General features: G+C 45.0%; 1 protein-coding gene across 1 annotated transcript; it reads right to left on the minus strand.

Annotated features, from left to right (window-relative positions):
- Positions 1-9793: 9793 nt before the first annotated feature.
- LOC135540087 (alkaline phosphatase-like) lies at positions 9794-21419 on the minus strand. The gene is made up of 11 exons (XM_064966428.1): positions 21297-21419; positions 20000-20119; positions 19066-19181; positions 18496-18670; positions 16825-17000; positions 16488-16612; positions 16219-16298; positions 10857-10991; positions 10492-10681; positions 10233-10354; positions 9794-10086 (listed from the first exon to the last, which is right to left on the minus strand). The coding sequence occupies exons 1-11, from the start codon at positions 21364-21366 to the stop codon at positions 9821-9823; spliced, it is 1575 nt and encodes a 524-aa protein (XP_064822500.1). The 5' UTR covers positions 21367-21419; the 3' UTR covers positions 9794-9820.
- Between the last annotated feature and the right edge of the window lie 610 nt (positions 21420-22029).

The raw sequence follows: 22029 nt of genomic DNA on the forward strand, positions 1-22029 counted from the left end.
TTAGTGCGTTTTGGTCCAATCTTGACTACTCTTCATCAGACGAAGAGGATCGTTACACGTGGCTTTATGTGTTGTGTTTGTAATTAGCTACATAGATTTGCTGAGTACTGTACATACTTTAGCTCCTCCGATTTCCTCTCTCTAAATGTGACCTAAGTCTTGGTTTCATTCTTGAGTTCATGAAATTGGAGGCTCCAGTTTCCTAACGTCACAGTGCATTTTAGACCATTATTTTCATAATAGGGAGGCTGTATGGAGGAGAATTACAGGAAACAAAATGGAAATATTCACAGGAGGAAAGGCAGGGCTTTCTGGTGTTTCCACACTCATTAAAAACCGACACAGAGAGAGGGCTGGAGAGGGATTAGCTTTCCTATTCATAAGAAACGTGAGTTGTCAATCCCGACAGAGGTCGAAAGGGCATACATTCAAATGTTGAAAAATGAGAACTTCAATTATTTTTAGTAATATGGCTTTGTGAGATAATACACAGTAATTATTAGATTAGTGTAGCTGCCCAGTGAATGACTGGCTTTCACTTATTCACCCTGTGTAGCTCTGTGTCATTCTGTGTACTTCCAAGATAGACAGGTTCTATGGGCAACAGACACACCTATTGCATCTCTGAAACACCATACTAAAACTGAGTTCTCAAACACCATACTAAAGCTGAACTTTCAAAGACCATACTAAAACTGAACTCTCAAACACCATACTAACACTGAACTGGGTGAGAGGGAGTTGACTGGCTGTGGCATGCTTATGTCTTGAAGGCAGGCTTGGAGATGTGAAGCATTGTGAATCTCCTTAATAACAGTGCTCTCCTGAGCTCACTCAAAATGTGGAGCAGGTTCAGGGGCTGTTGAATGGCCCAGAGGGGGTAAGAGGAGGATGTCTGCTTTGAAAAAGGAGAGCATTAGCATCTTGCAGTCTCAATGCTCCTTTTCTACAGCAGCCTGTCAGCCTGCTCCTGCTGTCTGTGTTTGATCTGAATAAGACCTGAGCCCCTGCCTGGCTAAACACACTCTTGCTTTTTTCAATTATTCAGCTGTGCTCCACAGGCCCACAGAGTCAATCTCTAGGGCTGGAGGTCGGCGGCCAGATGGAACTGTGGATCCCAGAGAAATGGAGAGATAGAAGGAGACATCCAGAGGGAGAAAGGGAGATGAAGCGATAAAGAGAATTAGTGAGAGGGAGGATGATTTGAGAGAAAGACACAGACAGACAACGAGTGTCCATGGGAAGGAACAAAGCTGTCCCACATTGGTAGCATTATCTGACCTGACAGATTGAGGCAGTGAAGCTGATGGGCTTTGATGTCAATCATTTCAGAGTGAGATGCTCTAATGATACAATAAAATATTTTTCAGGATAACTGCACCGCAGTCAGAGTTTTTCTATTTGCAGTTCAATTTCTAATTGACTATAGGACTGGGAGACACCTGGTGAACAATATACAACTCAAAAGGGACAATTTATGTAAGATGTTAATCAATGACTTTCCTAAGAGCAAAACCAATTGTGATTTCCTGGAGAGGTGTTGCAAATTTGAAACAGGTGTCACGCCCTGGTCGAGGTATTTTGTGTTTATCTTCATAAATTTGGTCAGGCCAGGGTGTGGCATGGGGTTTTTGTATGTGGTGTGTTGGTATTGGGTTTGTAGCTTAGTAGGGTGTTCTAGTTAAGTCTATGGCGGTCTGAAGTGGTTCTCAATCAGAGGCAGGTGTGTATCGTTGTCTCTGATTGGGAACCATATTTAGGCAGCCATATTCTTTGTGTGTTTCATGGGTGATTGTCCTTAGTGTCCTTGTTCCTGTATCTGTGTTAGTTTACACTAGTATAGGCTGTTTCGGTTTTCGTTACGTTCTTTGTTTTGTAGGTTTGTATTTAGATTCGTGTTACGTTTTGTTCATTAAACATGGATCGCAATCTACACGATGCATTTTGGTCCGACTCTCTTTCACCGCATGAAAACCGTTACAACAGGTAGTTAATCCAAAAGCCACATTTTACATGCCAGACATGAGAACATCTTGTGAACAATCCACAACTAAAGTCACTCACAAAATATTCTTGTGAATCCAAAATCGAGAATCCAAAAACCAACCTTTCATATGTCAACATGAGAACATCTGGTGAACAATCCATAACACAAAAGTGACTCACAACTTTCCAAAAATAAAAATAAAATAGTGATTTCCAGAAGAGGTGTTGAAACAGATATTTTAGAGGGAGTAGCAGGGAGGGAACTTTCTGATTGGATGATGGATCACTTGCTTATTACCAGATCGAGTTGTGGTCAGGGAAACAATAAGAATCCAATCACAATTCTGGAATGCATTCTCAAGAATCCAAAACCCACATTTCACATGCTGGATTCATAAAAGGACAGGTACTGCTGTGGTCTCCTTTTGTGCTAACTCAGAAAAATTATCCTTGTCACGCGTAGCGGAACAGGTGAACCCAAGAGCAGACTCAGACGAGGAGACTTGGATGAGGTAACCAAGGTATTTATTGAAACACAGGGGGAAGATTAAGGTCAGGCCAGCGGAAGCTCAGGCGGGTTGCAGGAAACAAGGTTTGGAGGCTCAGGGGAATCCGGGAGGGGAATCCAAGGGAGCCGTAGAGTGGGGGATCCAGGACAGAGTAGCAGGACTGACGAGACGTAGGACTGGAGACAGGGACCAGAGTCATAGTGGACAAAACTGTAGCAGAGAGGAAAACAACGTAAGGCAAGGGAAAACAGGCCCAACAGGATCTAAACAGGAACAAATGGCTAGAACCATAGACTGAATGAGCAGAGATAACGATTTGGCAGCGTGGAAGTGGCAGGGCTGAGTATTTGTAGAGGTCTTGATTAAGGAAAAGGTTGCAGCTGGTGGGGATCTGCTCTGACTCCAGCACACCTGCCTCCGCCCACAATCATCATACACACACACACACACACACAGAGAAAGAGCACTGGGGGAGTGGCGACCAATCAAGGACTCACCGGATGAGCAGTAGAGGGTGTGGCAGGAGCAAATGTAACACTCCTCTCCTGTTGGAACAACTCTACTATCACCCTAGTTGGTTCATGATTAACCTTGTTTGTGATAAAGCAGGAAATTAAAACAGTTGGTGAAACTGTGTGTATTAGAGATGAAGCCATATAAAGTGCCTTGCGAAAGTATTCGGCCCCCTTGAACTTTGTGACCTTTTGCCACATTTCAGGCTTCAAACATAAAGATATAAAACTGTATTTTTTTGTGAAGAATCAACAACAAGTGGGACACAATCATGAAGTGGAACGACATTTATTGGATATTTCAAACTTTTTTAACGAATCAAAAACTGAAAAATTCAGCCCCCTTAAGTTAATACTTTGTAGCGCCACCTTTTGCTGCGATTACAGCTGTAAGTCGCTTGGGGTATGTCTCTATCAGTTTTGCACATCGAGACACTAAAATGTTTTCCCATTCCTCCGTGCAAAACAGCTCGAGCTCAGTGAGGTTGGATGGAGAGCATTTGTGAACAGCAGTTTTCAGTTCTTTCCACAGATTCTCGATTGGATTCAGGTCTGGACTTTGACTTGGCCATTCTAACACCTGGATATGTTTATTTTTGAACCATTACATTGTAGATTTTGCTTTATGTTTTGGATCATTGTCTTGTGGGAAGACAAATCTCCGTCCCAGTTTCAGGTCTTTTGCAGACTCCATCAGGTTTTCTTCCAGAATGGTCCTGTATTTGGCTCCATCTTCCCATCAATTTTAACCATCTTCCCTGTCCCTGCTGAAGAAAAGCAGGCCCAAACCATGATGCTGCCACCACCATGTTTGACAGTGGGGATGGTGTGTTCAGAGTGATGAGCTGTGTTGCTTTTACGCCAAACATAACGTTTTGCATTGTTGCCATAAAGTTCAATTTTGGTTTCATCTGACCAGAGCACCTTCTTCCACATGTTTGGTGTGCCTCCCAGGTGGCTTGTGGCAAACTTTAAACAACACTTTTTATGGATATCTTTTAATAAATGGCTTTCTTCTTGCCACTCTTCCATAAAGGCCAGATTTGTGCAATATACGACTGATTGTTGTCCTATGGACAGAGTCTCCCACCTCAGCTGTAGATCTCTGCAGTTCATCCAGAGTGATCATGGGCCTCTTGGCTGCATCTCTGATCAGTCTTCTCCTTGTATGAGCTGAAAGTTTAGAGGGACGGCCAGGTCTTGTTAGATTTGCAGTGGTCTGATACTCCTTCCATTTCAATATTATCGCTTGCACAGTGCTCCTTGGGATGTTTAAAGCTTGGGAAATCTTTTTGTATCCAAATCCGGCTTTAAACTTCTTCACAACAGTATCTCGGACCTGCCTGGTGTGTTCCTTGTTCTTCATGATGCTCTCTGCGCTTTTAACGGACCTCTGAGACTATCACAGTGCAGGTGCATTTATACGGAGACTTGATTACACACAGGTGGATTGTATTTATCATTATTAGTCATTTAGGTCAACACTGGACCATTCAGAGATCCTCACTGAACTTCTGGAGAGAGTTTGCTGCACTGAAAGTAAAGGGGCTGAATAATTTTGCACGCCCAATTTGTCAGTTTTTGATTTGTTAAAAAAGTTTGAAATATCCAATAAATGTCGTTCCACTTCATGATTGTGTCCCACTTGTTGATTCTTCACAAAAAAATACAGTTTTATATCTTTATGTTTGAAGCCTGAAATGTGGCAAAAGGTCGCAAAGTTCAAGGGGGCCGAATACTTTCGCAAGGCACTGTATTCTGTACTTTAAAAAGAATACGAATGAGTATGAGCAGTTAAAAGTATACTTGAATGTGTACGTTATAAAGCTTGAAACTGTTAAATTCCTCCAATTATTCATACAAACATAAAACAGGATTATAGAAATATCATCAGATAGATTGCTCTCTTATCTTGGTTGATGGAAGATGAAATTATCAGAGTAAAGCCTCTCCTGCAGTGAGAAGGTGTATGTAAGGGAAAGACACTAGACACAGACCCCCTAGAGCCCAGATTCCAACCATGCACAATGTGCAGCACCCACATAAAGAATGCCCCAGAGTGTGTGGACTATACTTCATACCCATCTTAGCTAAACCTCCATGTTCATGCTCCAGTCACCATGAGTCCCAAAGGGCTACAGTATGTGGCTTGAGTCCATTCACATTCTACACAAACCTCATGCATTCAAGGTTGAGTATAGGTTTGTTTGAACTTAATATTCCAGCTATTCTCCATTGTTAGAGATTTTAAATTTCTGTTGTCTATTTTCAAATCACTTCCAACTGCACTATTTTTACTTTTTTCATTCAATGGTAAAAGTTTTCCTTCTGACAAGGTATTTTAATAATTCCAATACAAACACATTTCCAAATTAATTTGTGTAGCATTAAACATTTCTCTATGAAGTGACAGATTTGTTAAAATATACACATAAAACATTAAAGACACCTTCCTAATATTGAGTTGCACCCCCCCCCCCTCCCTTTTGCTCTCAGAACAGCCTCAATTCGTCAGGGCATGGACTCCGCGGGGTTGCTGGCCCATGTTCACTCCAATAATTCCCACAGTTGTGTCAAGTTGGCTGGATGTCCTTACGGTGGGGGACCATTGATACACACAGGAAACTGTCGTTCTTGACACAAACCGGTGCGCCTGGCACCTGCTACCATACCCTGTTCAAAAGCACTTAAATCTTTTGTCTTCCCATTCACCTTCTAAATGGCATAGATACACAATCCATGTCTCAATTGTCTCAAGGCTTAAAAAATCCTTATTTAACCTGTCTCCTCCCCTTCACATGGACTGATTGAAGTGGATTTAACAAGTGACATCAATAAGGGGTCATATTTTTCTCGTGGATTCACCTGGTCAGTTTATGTCATAGAAAGAGCAGGTGTCCTTAATATTTTGTACATTCAGTGTATCTTCCATCCCAAATGGTACCCATAATGCTTATTGAAAGTGCAACCAAAATCAGTTCCTGGCAAACTGATACATTATCTACCATTTACAGTCAACACATCAATAATGTAAACACAACATTTTCAGAAAAAACAACAGGACTTCCTTTATTGGGTAAGAGATTGGCTAGCTTATCTTTTATGAAATTCTGACAGTGGGGGACTTTTCATTCAGTGCTTTCGGAAGTATGTATAAAGGAGATGGAATACATACCATTTACATTTAAAAAATAACATTTTAAACCATATACTCAAATTAGCCTCTGATTTGCTCATTGTAATGTTTACACGATTGTTTAGGGAATCTGATGAAAGCTTATGATGTAGATTCTGTTTACTGTTTGCTTTCTGTTTAGGTCGGAGGAGTGGCCAAAATAATATATTCATATTCAAATCTAGAGGAATGTTAGGGGAGAGCGAGGTAGGTTGTCACACTGTTCATACCTCCAACACTAGAGGTGTTATCTCAGAAATCAAATAGCTACTTTGTGTGACTACATGTTCTATGGTCAACTTCCTGTTCGTATGTGGTCAAGGTCACTCTAATCTGAGGTGAGCACATTTTTCTTATTTCTCCCCTTCAAAAGTAAAGAATAGGCAATGAAATTTGTTAGGTATTAATGTTCAAAATTATAATTATAATTTTGCACTGAGTAGAAGAGACAATAATGTGTCTTTTGATAGTTTAGCTGCAGTCCTAAGATTTAGCCAACATTAGCACACATGTCAGTTTGGGGCAAGTTGTCTCAATGACCTTGTGGCAAGTCGACAACTTGCCCCAGTAGACATCGACACATAGAACATGCTCTAAAAACATTGTGATATAGTGTAATCAGCTCTGATAATAGAATTAAATGTTACTGTAAATGGATTATTATATACATATATACAGTTTAGAGCAGCAGACAAGTCCCTAGAGTACACAAGACAGGCTCTGGTGTGTGTGTGTGTGTGTGTGTGTGTGTGTGTGTGTGTGTGTGTGTGTGTGTGTGTGTGTGTGTGTGTGTGTGTGTGTGTGTGTGTGTGTGTGTGTGTGTGTGTGTGTGTGTGTGTGTGTTGTTGTGTGTGTGTGTGTACTAACACACTACATGCCTACTGTATGAGACAGTATATCCACACACACACACACACACACACACTCACACACACACAGTGTCATGAAATTAGTGTCATGAATTTAGTGTGGTGTTATGAATTGCATTGTGGCAACAAGAATAGTAGCCAGGGAGGTGGGCGTAATAAGCCTCTAATGAATATGCAATTGCAATGAGGAAATGTGATTTTGAAGGAAGGAAGGAAGGAAGGAAGGAAGGAAGGAAGGAAGGAAGGAAGGAAGGAAGGAAGGAAGGAAGGAAAGCCAGCACCAACCCTACAAAGCCAGCACCAACCCTGCCCTGCCAGGCCCAAGCAACATTCCAACCCTGTCAGGCCCCAGCACCAACCCTGCCCTACCAGGCCCCAGCACCAACCCTGCCCTGCCAGGCCCAAGCAACATTCCAACCCTGTCAGGCCCCAACACCAACCTGCCAGGCCCCAGGACCAACCCTGCCCTGCCAGGCCCAAGCAACATTCCAACCCTGTCAGGCCCCAACACCAACCTGCCAGGCCTCAGCACTATTCCAGCACCAGCACCAACCTGGCTCCAGCACCAACCTGCCAGGTCCCAGCACCAACCCTGCCCTGCCAGGCCCAAGCAACATTCCAACCCTGGCAGGCCCCAACACCAACCTGCCTGGCCTCAGCACTATTCCAGCCCTCCCTGGCCCCAGCACCAACCTGGCTCCAGCACCAACCTGCCAGGCCCCAGCACTTTTCCAGCCCTCCCTGGCCCCAGCGCCAACCTGGCTCCAGCACCAACCTCCCTGGCCCCAACACCAACCTGGCTCCAGCACCAACCTGCCAGTCCTCAGCACTATTCCAGCCCTCCCTGGGCCCAGCACCAACCTGGCTCCAGCACCAACCTGCCAGGCCTCAGCACTATTCCAGCCCTCCCTGGCCCCAGCACCAACCTGGCACCAGCACCAACCTCCCTGGCCCCAGCACCAACCTGGCTCCAGCACCAACCACCCTGGCCCCAGCACCAACCTGGCTCCAGCACCAACCTGCCAGGCCTCAGCACTATTCCAGCCCTCCCTGGCCCCAGCACCATCCTGGCTCCAGCACCAACCTGCCAGGCCCCAGCATCATTCCAGCCCTGCCTAGCTTGAGCTCAGACACAGACCTGCCCAGTTATTATGCTAGCACCAGCTCACCCTTGCCCAGCAATGCCATTGCTGACAGCAGACTACCAACTCCAGAGGACATCAGGCCATATTCAAAAGCTGACCCCCGAAAACAAGCTTGTAAAGGAAGAAAATGGCGCAAAACAGCAATTCTAACTGACACACCAGTGAAGCAGGCAATAGAAATTTAAAAGAATAAGGCACAATCTAGCAAAAGGCTGTTTCAAAAGAAAGGGAAGCAAGGGGGGGAGTCAAAATCTGGATCTGCAAAGAACAAGAAGGCAGCTAAAAATAAAAAAAATCATAGAAGAGTCATCATCAGATGAAGAGGAGTGCTTCTGCCTCGTCTGTGTGGAGCCATTTCAAAAAGCCTTCCTAAGGAGACTTAGGTGAAGTGTGTGAGATGCAACAAATGGGCCCATGACGCTTGCACCTCAGGCCAGGAAATGTATGTGTGTCAGAACTGTGACTCCGAAGATGAGTCGGATTAGTCAGATACAGATGTACGTCGCATAGGCTGTTACAAAATTGTGCATTAGTGTGTTTAAACACCACATCTGTTTTGTTAAGACCTTAAACATTTAATTAAATAAGTTATCTGCAGCAGTACATTCCATTCCAATTACAACAATTACCGTGGATCTATGTGCATGCCAGAGAACGTTCGATTTCAAGGTTCGAAGTAAAGTGGTCGTGCCTCTTAATTACTGTGTGCTCTGCCAGTATTATTGTTTTGATTGAAAGTCATGATTTGCCAGATTCTCTAGGCATGATTGTTTTTATTTTGAGCTCTTTAATGAAATTGAATTTGGTTTTGAATTTGAAATTAAAATCAATATTCACAATTAATTAGTTGTGTTCTTATTTGTGATTATCCAATGTGACAACTTACCCGACGAAGTGTGACAATTTACCCGCTGATGTTGCAAACTGTCACATGTGCACACTCTCTATTTAACGGTCTACAACTCCGTACTGAAATAAGACATGAAGATCTAATGAATGCAACATATGTGCCCAAGACTTCCTTCTTTCATTTGGTATGACATTTATAAGATTGTGATGTATTGTGCCCAGTAAATGTTAGAGAGTGTGAAAAGTGTGACAACATACCTCGCTCTCCCCTGCATTAGGTTTCTAATTTTCAAAAGGAACTGGCTTCTTTGAAAGTTGACTAATCCATAGTCATGGAATTGACAGACAACAAGGTGGGCAGCAACATTGCTTTGTCATTAATCCCGGGAGGTTATTTACCCCATACAATGATTGATATAAATTCAGAGATATATCCTTCTCTTAAACCAACTGATATGACAGAATTCTTCACATAGTTTTGTTGTTAACTGAATAGTGATCAATACCAAAGTAAAATAACACAACCTATCCTATATGTTACAGTAGAAATAAAGTGATATCCTCTTATTTTCCCAAACACAACATCTGACTGAACAACACCAACCCTCAAAACACTAACTTTAAATGCCCTTGCAGTGGTCATTATAGAATTAAAAATATTTTTTAAATGGTAAGAAGAAAATATGCATTGCAACTGGACAACAATATGTGGGAGTATTACATGTATACTAAGAGGAGGGTTGGGGTAGTGCAGGAGGGGGGTTGGGGTGAAAGGTCAGCAGAGGAGACGGATGAGTGTGAGGAGAGCTGTCAGGCTGGGCAGAGCAGCACTGAGACTAGAGGCTCCACTGGATGACATGCAGTGGTCTCTGTTCTGGCCAATGCAGGCAGCATAAGCCATGACATGGGGAATGTAGTTCTGCTCGTGGACACCGTGCAGCAGGTGAGCCATAGGGCCCTTAGCAAACACAGCCACATCCTCTCCTCCATGAGTCTCCATACTCAGCGGCACTGCAGACTGGGCCTTGTAGTTATTTTCCTCTGAAGAGAGGGAAGGAAGGGAAGGGGTGGAGGTGGGGAAAGGGAAGGAGAAAGAGATCAGATGGATGATTTTCTGGCATGCCAAAGACCAAGTGGTGTTCTCTATGACAGAGGCAATACTCCATTGATGATAAGATTTAATTTACCATAGCCAAGGGTGGAGATGTTCTCTCTCAGACCATTGACTACTTTAAACCCTGGTCCATTCCCATATAAGATGGCTGTGAAGGGCTTCTGGTCCACATCACTCAAAATGGAATTTAGTCCTGTAGACAGAGAGAAAACAATGAACGATCTCCATCACAAACCATTAATCACAACATCCACGACATCCAAGTGACTGATGACTGAGTGTAGCCACATACAATATACAATACACTGTTGCAAAATCATCCACTGCTCACCAAAATTGTGTTCCCCCTTGGAGTGTAGCCTCCAAAGTTGAACATGTGAGAGTGGTCAGCAGTGACGACAGTCATTGTGTCATATATGCTGGTCAGGAGGCCGGCTTGGCCAATAGCCCGGTCCATCTCCACTGCCTCATGCAGGGCCTGCTTGGCTTTACCGTCGTGATGTCCGTGGTCGATGCGCCCCCCTGCCAACGCACAGCTTGGTTAACCTCTCTCTCAGACAGATGAGAATATCTAGCATCAGCACTGGCAAAGCAGCCTAAGGTGTAAAGCTTCACATTCAACATGATATACATTATTAAACTTGTGCAGCTGATACAGTATTTACTGGTGCCAGAGTAAATGTAACACAACAATCACCCTCCACCAGCAGGTAGAATCCGCTGGGGTTTTTCTTCAGGATCTTAATGGCCACCTCCACCATCTCTGTCAGTGAAGGATCTGTCTCATTGTTTCTCTCCAGGTCATAGGGAAGATCTCCAGGCTCAAACAGACCTGTGTTAACACAGGAAGCAGGGTTTAATATATTGTGAATGTTATGTACTTGAGTGAAGACCCAAAAGCGGTTTTAACAGAAAACAGAGTTCTTTAATGAAAAACAGGAATGGCATAAATCCTCTTCCAACGTGGTCAATGGAACAAAAGAACGTTAGTATAATGCAGGATGCACCTGCCAGGCAGACTCCGACAGGATAGGACAAGGTGGAAGCAAACGCGACGACAGCTTGCTTCTGGCATCAAAAAACACAAACAAGAATCAGACACTGAAAGTAGCAGGAACAGAGAGAGAAATAGAGACCTAATCAGAGGGGGAAGAGAGAACAGGTGTGAAAGAGTGAATGAGCTAGTTAGAGGAGATGTAGAACAGCTGAAGAATGAGAGACAGAGAAGGTAACCTAAAAAGACCAGCAGAGAGAGACAGAGTGAAGAGAAAGGACAGGAACAGACATAACAAGACATGACAGTACCCCCCCCCCACTCACCGAGCGCCTCCTGGCGCACTCGAGGAGGAAACCTGGCGGCAACGGAGGAAATCATCGATCAGCGAACGGTCCAGCACGTCCCGAGAGGGAACCCAACTCCTCTCCTCAGGACCGTACCCCTCCCAATCCACTAGGTACTGATGACCACGGCCCCGAGGGCGCATGTCCAAAATCTTACGAACCCTGTAGATGGGTGCGCCCTCGACAAGGATGGGGGGGGGAGGGACGAGCGGGGGCGCGAAGAACGGGCTTAACACAGGAGACATGGAAGACCGGGTGAACGCGACGAAGATAGCGCGGGAGAAGAAGTCGCACTGCGACAGGATTAATGACCTGAGAAATACGGAACGGACCAATGAACCGCGGGCCAACTTGCGAGAAGCTGTCTTAAGGGGAAGGTTCTGAGTGGAGAGCCATACTCTCTGACCGCAACAATATCTAGGACTCTTGGTCCTACGCTATTAGCGGCCCTCACAGTCTGCGCCCTATTACGGCAAAGTGCCGACCTGACCCCCTTCCAGGTGCGCTCGCAACGCTGGACAAAAGCCTGAGCGGAGGGGACGCAGGACTCGGCGAGCTGAGATGAGAACAGCGGAGGCTGGTACCCGAGGCTACACTGAAAAGGGGATAGACCGGTAGCAGACGAGGGAAGCGAGTTGTGGGCGTACTCTGCCCAGGGAGCTGTTCTGACCAAGACGCAGGGTTACGAAAAGAAAGACTGCGTAAAATGCGACCAACAGTCTGATTGGCCCGTTCGGCTTGACCGTTAGACTGGGGATGAAAGCCGGACGAGAGACTGACGGAAGCCCCAATCAAACGGCAAAACTCCCTCCAAAATTGAGACGTGAACTGCGGGCCTCTGTCGGAAACGACGTCAGACGGAAGGCCATGAATTCGGAAAACATTCTCGATAATGATCTGAGCCGTCTCCTTAGCAGAAGGGAGCTTATCGAGAGGAATGAAATGAGCCGCCTTAGAGAATCTATCGACAACCGTAAGAATAACTGTCTTCCCCGCTGATGAAGGCAGTCCGGTGATAAAATCTAAAGCGATGTGAGACCACGGTCGAGAGGGAATGGGAAGCGGTCTGAGACGGCCGGCAGGAGGAGAGTTCCCAGATTTAGTCTGCGCGCAGACCGAACAAGCGGCGACAAATCGACGCGTCACGTTCCCGAGTGGGCCACCAGAAACGCTGGCGAATGGAAGCGGCGTACCCCGAACGCCGGGGTGGCCGGCTAACTTGGCAGAGTGGGCCCACTGAAGAACGGCCGGACGAGTAGGAACGGGAACGAACAGAAGGTTCCTAGGACAAGCTCGCGCGACGGAGTGTGAGCGAGTGCTTGCTTTACCTGCCTCTCAATTCCCCAGACAGTCAACCCGACAACACGCCCGTCAGGGAGAATCCCCTCGGGGTCGGTGGAGACCTCAGAAGAACTGAAGAGACGAGATAAAGCATCAGGCTTGGTGTTTTTGAGCCCGGACGATAAGAAATAACAAACTCGAAACGAGCGAAAAACAGAGCCCAACGAGCCTGACGCGCATTAAGTCGTTTGGCTGAACGGATGTACTCAAGGTTCCTATGGTCAGTCCAAACGACAAAAGGAACGGTCGCCCCCTCCAACCACTGTCGCCATTCGCCTAGGGCTAAGCGGATGGCGAGCAGTTCGCGACATTACCAACATCATAGTTACGTTCTGACGGCGATAAGCGATGAGAGAAAAACGCGCAAGGATGGACCTTGCCGTCAGAGAGAGAGCGCTGAGAAAGAATGGCTCCCATGCCCACCTCTGACGCGTCAACCTCAACAACAAACTGTCTAGAGATGTCAGGTGTAACAAGAATAGGAGCGGATGTAAAACGATTCTTAAGAAGATCAAAAGCTCCCTGGGCGGAAACGGACCACTTAAAGCACGTCTTAACAGAAGTAAGAGCTGTGAGGGGAGCTGCCACCTGACCGAAATTACGGATGAAACGACGATAGAAATTAGCGAAGCCCAGAAAGCGCTGCAGCTCGACGCGTGACTTAGGAACGGGCCAATCAATGACAGCCTGGACCTTAGCGGGATCCATCTTAATGCCCTCAGCGGAAATAACGGAACCGAGAAAAGGGACAGAGGCGGCATGAAAAATGCACTTCTCAGCCTTCACATAAAGACAGTTCTCCAAAGGCGCTGGAGGACGCGTCGCACGTGCTGAACATGAATCGAGAGAGACGGTGAAAAAATCAGGATATCGTCCATGTAAACGAAAACAAAAATGTTCAGCATGTCTCTCAGGACGTCGTTAACTAGTGCCTGAAAGACAGCTGGAGCGTTAACGAGGCCGAAAGGAAGAACCCGGTATTCAAAGTGCCCTAACGGAGTGTTAAACGCCGCCGTCTTCACTCGTCCCCCTCCCTGATGCGCACGAGATGGTAGGCGTTACGAAGGTCCAATTTGGTGAAAAACCTGGCTCCCTGCAGGATCTCGAAGGCTGAAGACATAAGAGGAAGCGGATAACGATTCTTAACTGTTATGTCATTCAGCCCTCGATAATCCACGCATGGGCGCAGGGACCCGTCCTTCTTCTGAACAAAAAAAAACCCCGCTCCGGCGGGAGAGGGAGGAGGAGACTATGGTACCGGCGTCGAGCGAAACCGACAAATAATCCTCGAGAGCCTTACGTTCGGGAGCCGACAGAGAGTATAATCTACCCCGGGGAGTAGTTCCCGGAAGGAGATCAATACTACAGTCATACGACCGGTGTGGAGGGAGAGAAGTGGCCTTGGAACGACTGAACACCGTGCGCAGATCGTGATACTCCTCCGGCACCCCTGTCAAATCGCCAGGCTCCTCCTGTGAAGAAGAGACAGAGGAAACAGGAGGGATAGCAGACATTAAACAGGTCACATGACAAGAAACATTCCAGGATAGGATAGTATTACTAGACCAATTAATAGAAGGGTTATGGCGCACTAGCCAGGGATGACCCAAAACAACAGGTGTAAAAGGTGAACGAAAAATTAAAAAAGAAATGGTTTCGCTATGATTACCAGAGACAGTGAGGGTTAAAGGCAGCGTCTCACGCTGAATCTTGGGGAGAGAACTACCATCTAAAGCGAACAAGGCCGTGGGCTCCCTAACTGTCTGAGAGGAATGTCATGTTCCCGAGCCCAGGTCTCGTCCATAAAACAGCCCTCCGCCCCAGAGTCTATCAAGGCACTGCAGGAAGCAGATGAACCGGGCCAGCGGAGATGGACCGGAAAGGTAGTGCGTGATCCAGAAGGAGAGGCCTGAGTAGTTGCGCTCACCAGTAGCCCTCCTCTTACTGATGAGCTCTGGCTTTTACTGGACATGAGGTGACAAAATGACCAGCGGAGCCGCAGTAGAGACAGAGGCGATTGGTGATTCTCCGTTCCTTCTCCTTGGCCGAGATGCGGATACCCCCAGCTGCATAGGCTCAGCATCCGAGCCGGCGGAGGAGGGTGGCAGTGATGCGGCAGGTGGCAGTGATGTGGAGAGGGGAGCAGCGGAGAACGCGAGCTCCTTTCCACGAGCTCGGCGACGAAGATCAAACCGTCGCTCTATGCGAATAGCGAGAGCTATTAAGGAGTCCAGACTGGAAGGAACCTCCCGGGAGAGGATCTCGTCCTTAACCTCGACGAGGAGACCCTCCAGAAAACGAGCGAGCAAAGCCGGCTCGTTCCAGTCACTTGAGGCAGCGAGAGTGCAAAACTCAATAGAATAATCCGTTATGGATCGATTCCCCTGACATAGGGAAGACAGGGCCCTGGAAGCCTCCTCCCCAAAAACAGAACGGTCAAAAACCCGTATCATCTCCTCCTTAAAGTCTTGATACTGGTTAATACACTCAGCCCTCGCCTCCCAGACTGCCGTGCCCCACTCACGCGCCCGTCCGGTAAGGAGAGAAATGACGTAGGCGATGCGGGCTGCGCTCCTGGAGTAAGTGTTGGGCTGGAGAGAGAACACCACATCACACTGAGTGAGGAATGAGCGGCACTCAGTGGGCTCCCCAGAGTAACACGGCGGGTTGTTGATCCTGGGCTCCGGAGACTCGGAAACCCTGGAAGTGGGCGGTGGATCGAGGTGGAGTTGGTGAACCTGTCTTCTGAGGTCGGAGACTTGGACGGCCAGGGTCTCAACGGCATGTCGAGCAGCAGACAATTCCTCCTCGTGTCTGCCTAGCATCGCTCCCTGGATCTCGACGGCGGAGTGAAAAGGGTCCGGAGCCGCTGGGTCCATTCTTGGTCTGATTCTTCTGTTATGTACTTGAGTGAAGACCCAAAAGCGGTTTTAACAGAAAACAGAGTTCTTTAATGAAAAAACAGGAATGGCATAAATCCTCTTCCAACGTGGTCAATGGAACAAAAGAACGTTAGTATAATGCAGGATGCACCTGCCAGGCAGACTCCGACAGGATAGGACAAGGTGGAAGCAAACGCGACGACAGCTTGCTTCTGGCATCAAAAAACACAAACAAGAATCAGACACTGAAAGTAGCAGGAACAGAGAAGCTAGTTAGAGGAGATGTAGAACAGCTGAAGAATGAGAGACAGAGAAGGTAACCTAAAAAGACCAGCAGAGAGAGACAGAGTGAAGAGAAAGGACAGGAACAGACATAACAAGACATGACAGTGAAACAGGTAGAGAAGATGATCAGTGGTTAACATGAATAGAAAAGATGAAACAGGCAGTTCATGAAAGCAATAAAGAGCCAAGAATTTAAAAAAAATAACTCACCCAAAAGGTAATCCACACTATTAGGATTTAGCGATAAAAGTTCCTTCTTGTTCCATACATAGTTGGCGTTCTGTTTATTTAAAAAATAAAACAATACATCATATGGCATTGATCCAACCCTGTGACAACCTAAAGCTATTCAAATGTTCTTGATAAGAAAAATTGAGAAAAGTGGATGATGGAGAAGGACAAGGAAGAAACAGCAGACATGGTAGAAGAGGAGTGAGAGAAGAACTAAGACAGAGCAGCTGACCTTGTTTTTCATTCTGTTATTCCACTCCTCCACCAAGTTCCTTCTATCGATGCGGGTACCGAAGTGTTTCTTCTCTCCAGGATACTCCACATCTGATTGGTTTTTGGGGAACATGTACTTCCTCCCTCCTCCCATAATCACCTAGACATCCACCACAGAGGTAAAACATTTGACCTATCTCTATGGACATCCCCGGTAGGGTTAAATATTTTCCTTTAATTATAATCTGTGTGCCTTTACATTACAGGTGTAAGTTGGTCAATATTACTGTCTGAACAATAATGCTCTGTTTTTAACATGATTACTGGATATTTTCTGTAACATCAGGATCTATATTATATGATGTGACTCACATCGATGTTGGGAATGTTCTCAAAGAGCTGCCTGGCGATGTCCTTGCAGCCCGCCTGTACTGCCTCAGCGGGCATCTCTCCATCGGAGTACCAGTCCCTGTCCACACAGTGGGCATAGGCTGCACTGGGGGTGGCATGGTTCACACGCGTTGTCGTAACTATTCCCACTGACTTGCCTGGGTAACAAACACACAAACCGTTTTTGAACCTGCTGCTTGGATTCTGTGCAATAGTCTGCCAGATCTGAAGACAATCAATAGCTCCAAAGAATCTGCTAATTCTAGTTGAGCAACTCTGTTGACGCCGAGGGGACCATCGAGAGCATCCTGACCGGTTGCATCACAGCCTGGTATGGTAACTCCTCGGCATCTGACTGTAAGGCACTACAGAGTGTAGGGCCCAGTACATCACTGGAGGGACCAATGTAATAGGCGGTGTCAGAGGAAAGCCCAAAACATTGTCAGAGACTTCAGTCACCCAAGTCATAGACTGTTTCCTCTGCTACCGCACGGCAAACGGTACCAGAGCACCAAGTCTAGGACCAAAAGGCTCATTAACAGCTTCTACCCCCAAGCCATAAGACTGCTGAACAATAAATGAAATGGCCACCAGGCTATTACATTGACCCCCCCCCCCATTTGTTTTGCTGCTATTCGCTGTTAATTATCTATGCATTGTCACTTCACCCTTACCTACATGTACAAATTCCCTCTAAACTGTACCCCCTTACATTGACTCGGTGCCGGTACCCCCTGCATATAGCCTCGTTATTGTTATGTTATTGTGTTACTTTTTATTATTTTTTACTTTAGTTTATTTGGTAAATATTTTCTTAACTGCAATGTTGGTTAAGGGCTTGTAAGTAAGCATTTCACAGTAAGGTCTACACTTGTTGTATTCGGTGCGTGTGACAAATAAAGTTTGATTTGATTTGAATTCAATTTTCACTCATTTGAGAAATATGACAATTTATGTCTTTTTTGTTTGTTGTTTACCCATCATGATTAAAGTACTGACTATGTTAGACAGATAATTATGGTTGTACAAATATTTCCACTGAGGATGAGTGGGTCAGAAACTAATGAGTTAAAGCCTGTTCCTGATGTGAGTCATCAATTTCTGTGTGTTACAGTATTTCGAGGGCTCAGGTCATAAGTTCACTGCCAACCTGGTCTGGTCGCTAAGGATTGGATCCCTGATCTTCTCTGACCCCTGACCTCTACTCCAGAAGTCTTGTTTTCATTCCGACCATGTCTCTAAGTCATTGGGGCCTGCTAGGGAGTCTATGCTTTTGAGAAAATACATCTGTAGCTATAAACTCCCCATTGAAATTCATGCATGCCTACGATTACAATGTTATCATGGTGTGTCTCTACTGCTTATCTCAGGTTGGCCAAATGAGGCTTAATAGATCTGGTGTGGAAAGGTACTGTGAAATTTTAATTTATTTTAATTTTTTACCTTCATTTAACCAGGCAAGTCAGTTAAGAACAAATTCTTATTTTCAATGACGGCCTAGGAACAGTGGGTTAACTGCCTGTTCAGGGTTAGAATAACAGATTTGTACCTTGTCAGTTCGGGGTTTGAACTTGCAACCTTCCGGTTACTATTCCAACGCTCTAACCACTAGGCTACCCTGCCGCCCCAACATGAGTTATAATCAGACAGTACCGGCTTCCTTGGCCCATCTGAGGATGGAGGTGACCTCGTTGCCCTGTGTGGTGTTGCACTGAGAACGTACGGCAGCTGCACTCACGCCCACCGTGCCCTCGTTGGCCTTCACCCCACAGAGGAATGCTGTGGCTGTACCCGCACTGTCTGCAACCTGGGCATTGGTGTTATATGTCTGCAGAGACAGGACAGTAACGTGTGAATTATATAGAATTATAGTAGGAGACATTGTTCTGCATGCCATGTTGGTGTTATCCACACCTCCAAGCATCACCTTGAAACGCTCAGATTGTGTCATTTCTTTTACATTCTTCATTCTTACAGTTATTGACACAGACTACTACATTATCAATCATGTGTGGAATGTGCTGCTCCCTTAACTATAAAGACAGTTCTATGATGTGTGGCTTCTTGCCAAGTATGTAACATAATAACACATTATTATCGTATGACATAGACAGTATGTGATCAGGTATATTGGTCTTGATCTTGGTGAACCATTCATTACTTCCAGATGAATAATGCATGCTATTCTATAGCTTTTCTATATGATAATAGACCAGGTCAGACCTTGGAAAGCGCAACAAAGGGGAAATTGTCCATCTCCAGCTGGGTCTCTTCACCACTCTGTCTGCTCAGCTGCCCCTTCAGTATTCGTGCTGCTGTCACTGTGGGAATGCCCATTCCTACACAACAAAAGCAAAGCAGTGCTCGGTCTGTTATGGTGTGATTCTATTTAAGGGATAGAAAGCCTTTCCATCTCATGCATTAACACCTTTTGGTTTTCTATCTGATGAACATGGCTCTGTGGTCACTTTTCACAGCAGCTGCTCCATCCACTGAACAGACAACTCTACATTTGGTGGTAAAGAATCCCGTCAAAAGAGCTTTTACTTGAGATCTGCCTTGAGTCACCAGAAATGTGTATTTTTAGAGATAACTATCTATTTTCCCTTTGTTTTATATGGGTATCAAAATGGATGCTTTTGTAGAGGATGTGAACTGATGTGAACTTCCACTTTATACAGCATGATTGTTTTAAGCATGGTTGTCATACATGATAGAGTAAGATACATTGTATGCTGCTGCATGTAAAACATAGACAGTTAAGATCCTTTGGGGGGGACAGTTTAATAGGTCACTACATAACATAATATTAAGCAGAAGCAAAGTTATCCATTGGCACTGTAAGCATGTTTGTTTAATGCTCGATGGCTCCCATATTCAACATTCATTTAGAAAGTCTGAAACATACTATTTACTTCTGACTGGATTACATCAATCCTCCAGAATGTTTGGATGGAAACGACTGTGTTTGATGAGGAGGACATACTTATCATCAAAATACTCGTTTTCTACAACCACTAGGAACGATATTCTGGAAATGTATAAAAACCATTACATCTGTATGCTGCACATAAGCTCATAGAGTTAAGACTTCACTTCATCATACAGTATGGCACATACTCATGCAATGAAAAAGACCCCTGTAATCATGGCTTACCATCACCAAGGAAGAGGATGAGGTTCTTTGCAGTGTTTTGATTGAGCTTCTGAAGTGTGAGGGCATTCTTCAAAGTACGCTGAGCCCATGTGTTCCAGAACAGAGGATCCTTCTCTTGGTCTGCAACACGGAGGTAGACTTTTAGTTTTAAATGAGGAGGGAAAGAGGCCAGCAGAACTGATCTGTAACACCTGCGAAAGTATTGTGACAAGTGGGACGGAATATGACCCAATTAAATGGAATACACATTGACGTTTATCCAGGGAAGCATTTTTTGATGGACAAAAACTTGAATAACACAGAAAAGATGTGTTGTCCATTATTTCCAAAATATACTTCCTGATTTATTAATTTTTCATAACCTAGTTATAACCTTCCTAATTAATGTTTTACTGCCAGACAATGTCAAGGTTCCTTTGTGAGTAACTTATTTCTATACTGGTTTTAAGTCTCAGCATGACACATAATATGAACAAGTATGGACGATAATATCAAGGGACCAACAGGATGACCATAAGCATATACACATGTATTGTTTTGATAATGACATGTTCTGTAGGGTCTGCCACTGCCAACCATATGACATTGGAGATCTCCAGCACGTAAGCTTCTTATTTCTGAAATCACGTTGCCTAATATACACCAGCACATACATTAATGATGTTACGATAAGAAGGAACCTAATCTTATAACTGTTTAGGGAGAAATATTACACATCTGGAATCCATTTTGTGAACTTCTCCTTATCTGTACATAATATTTCAGGAGCTAAATGATTCTGGTCATTTTGTAGAGAGAACAGAGAAAATGGAGGTACACTATCCATCGTATTGTAAATGCAGTCTGCATTATGTTCAGTGGGGTCAATAGACTGACAGTTATAACCCTAACACGCCGTGTTATTCTAAACAGGATGCCATAAGCAACAGATAAGCAACTTCCTTAATAAGAGCAGTTGAAGACTTCTGCATGTGTCACATCTCCAATAAATCAAAGCCCAATTTAGTTTCTACCCTTCTTCCTGAAGTGTGCACTCATTCACTCCTCCTCAAGGACTATTGGAGCATTGGATTGGTTTCAGCATGTGCTAAAGGATCTTTCCACTCCATTTCCTAAACCGGTCCCTTTCCTTTCAAATATATGAATGGGAGTGAACAAGTACACACTTCAGCGAGAAGAGGGAACGAAATAGATCTGTGTTAGTATGTGTCCCCTCTAAGCTCTTCCTGGTGGATTTCAGTCAAACAGCTAGATGCTGTTAAGAGACATTACAGTTATTGACAGGTGTGTGTATTACCAGGAAACTGTGGCTTCCCCAGGCCTTCCCAGACCAGGCAGGAGCAGATGAGCAGGATTGTCACCTTCATGATGCTTTCGCTCTATCGCTGTAGTGTTATCACATACCACGTCCCAAACTAGAGGGAGTCTGTAAAATAAGGAGAAATCAGTGTATATGAAAGTTGACGATGAGTTTGATTTAAAGTGCAGCAAATGATGTGGAAAGTAGGTACGTTTCAACTTAGACATTCACAGTGAACAGAAGTAGTGGTTTTGTTGTAGTGTTGTCCTAACACGGCCCCATGGGCCCTGAGCAGCCAGCCTTAATCTATTATTACACCTCCACCCCTGTCCTTACCTCTCCCTCCAAAATTCCCACCCCTGTCGCTCCCCTGTGCTGTGGTCAAGGTCGCTTTAATGGGATTGTGGGCCAAATCACAGAGATATTTCACAGCCATAACAAGAGGTCTCAAAATTATTGTTGCACATGCTCTAAATAACCATTATGTGCTTCAAAGAAAATGGTATTTCACAAATTCTTGAAACTGTGCGCGAATGAGCCCTGTTACTTTATGCTATTAAAACAGACAACACAAGTCCTCCAACATTAGTATACAACATGCTGTAGTTGAGTTTAGGGCTGGGCTATATATTGAATGAATTTGATTAATTTGAATGTATGTTTTTGTGTTATATTTGTTTATGCCCGTAGAGAATAACAAAGCCATGTTGAGTTCACAAGTGAACAAGAG

This window comes from Oncorhynchus masou, chromosome 5 (assembly GCF_036934945.1).
Source record: "Oncorhynchus masou masou isolate Uvic2021 chromosome 5, UVic_Omas_1.1, whole genome shotgun sequence".
NCBI classification, from domain to species: domain Eukaryota; kingdom Metazoa; phylum Chordata; class Actinopteri; order Salmoniformes; family Salmonidae; genus Oncorhynchus; species Oncorhynchus masou.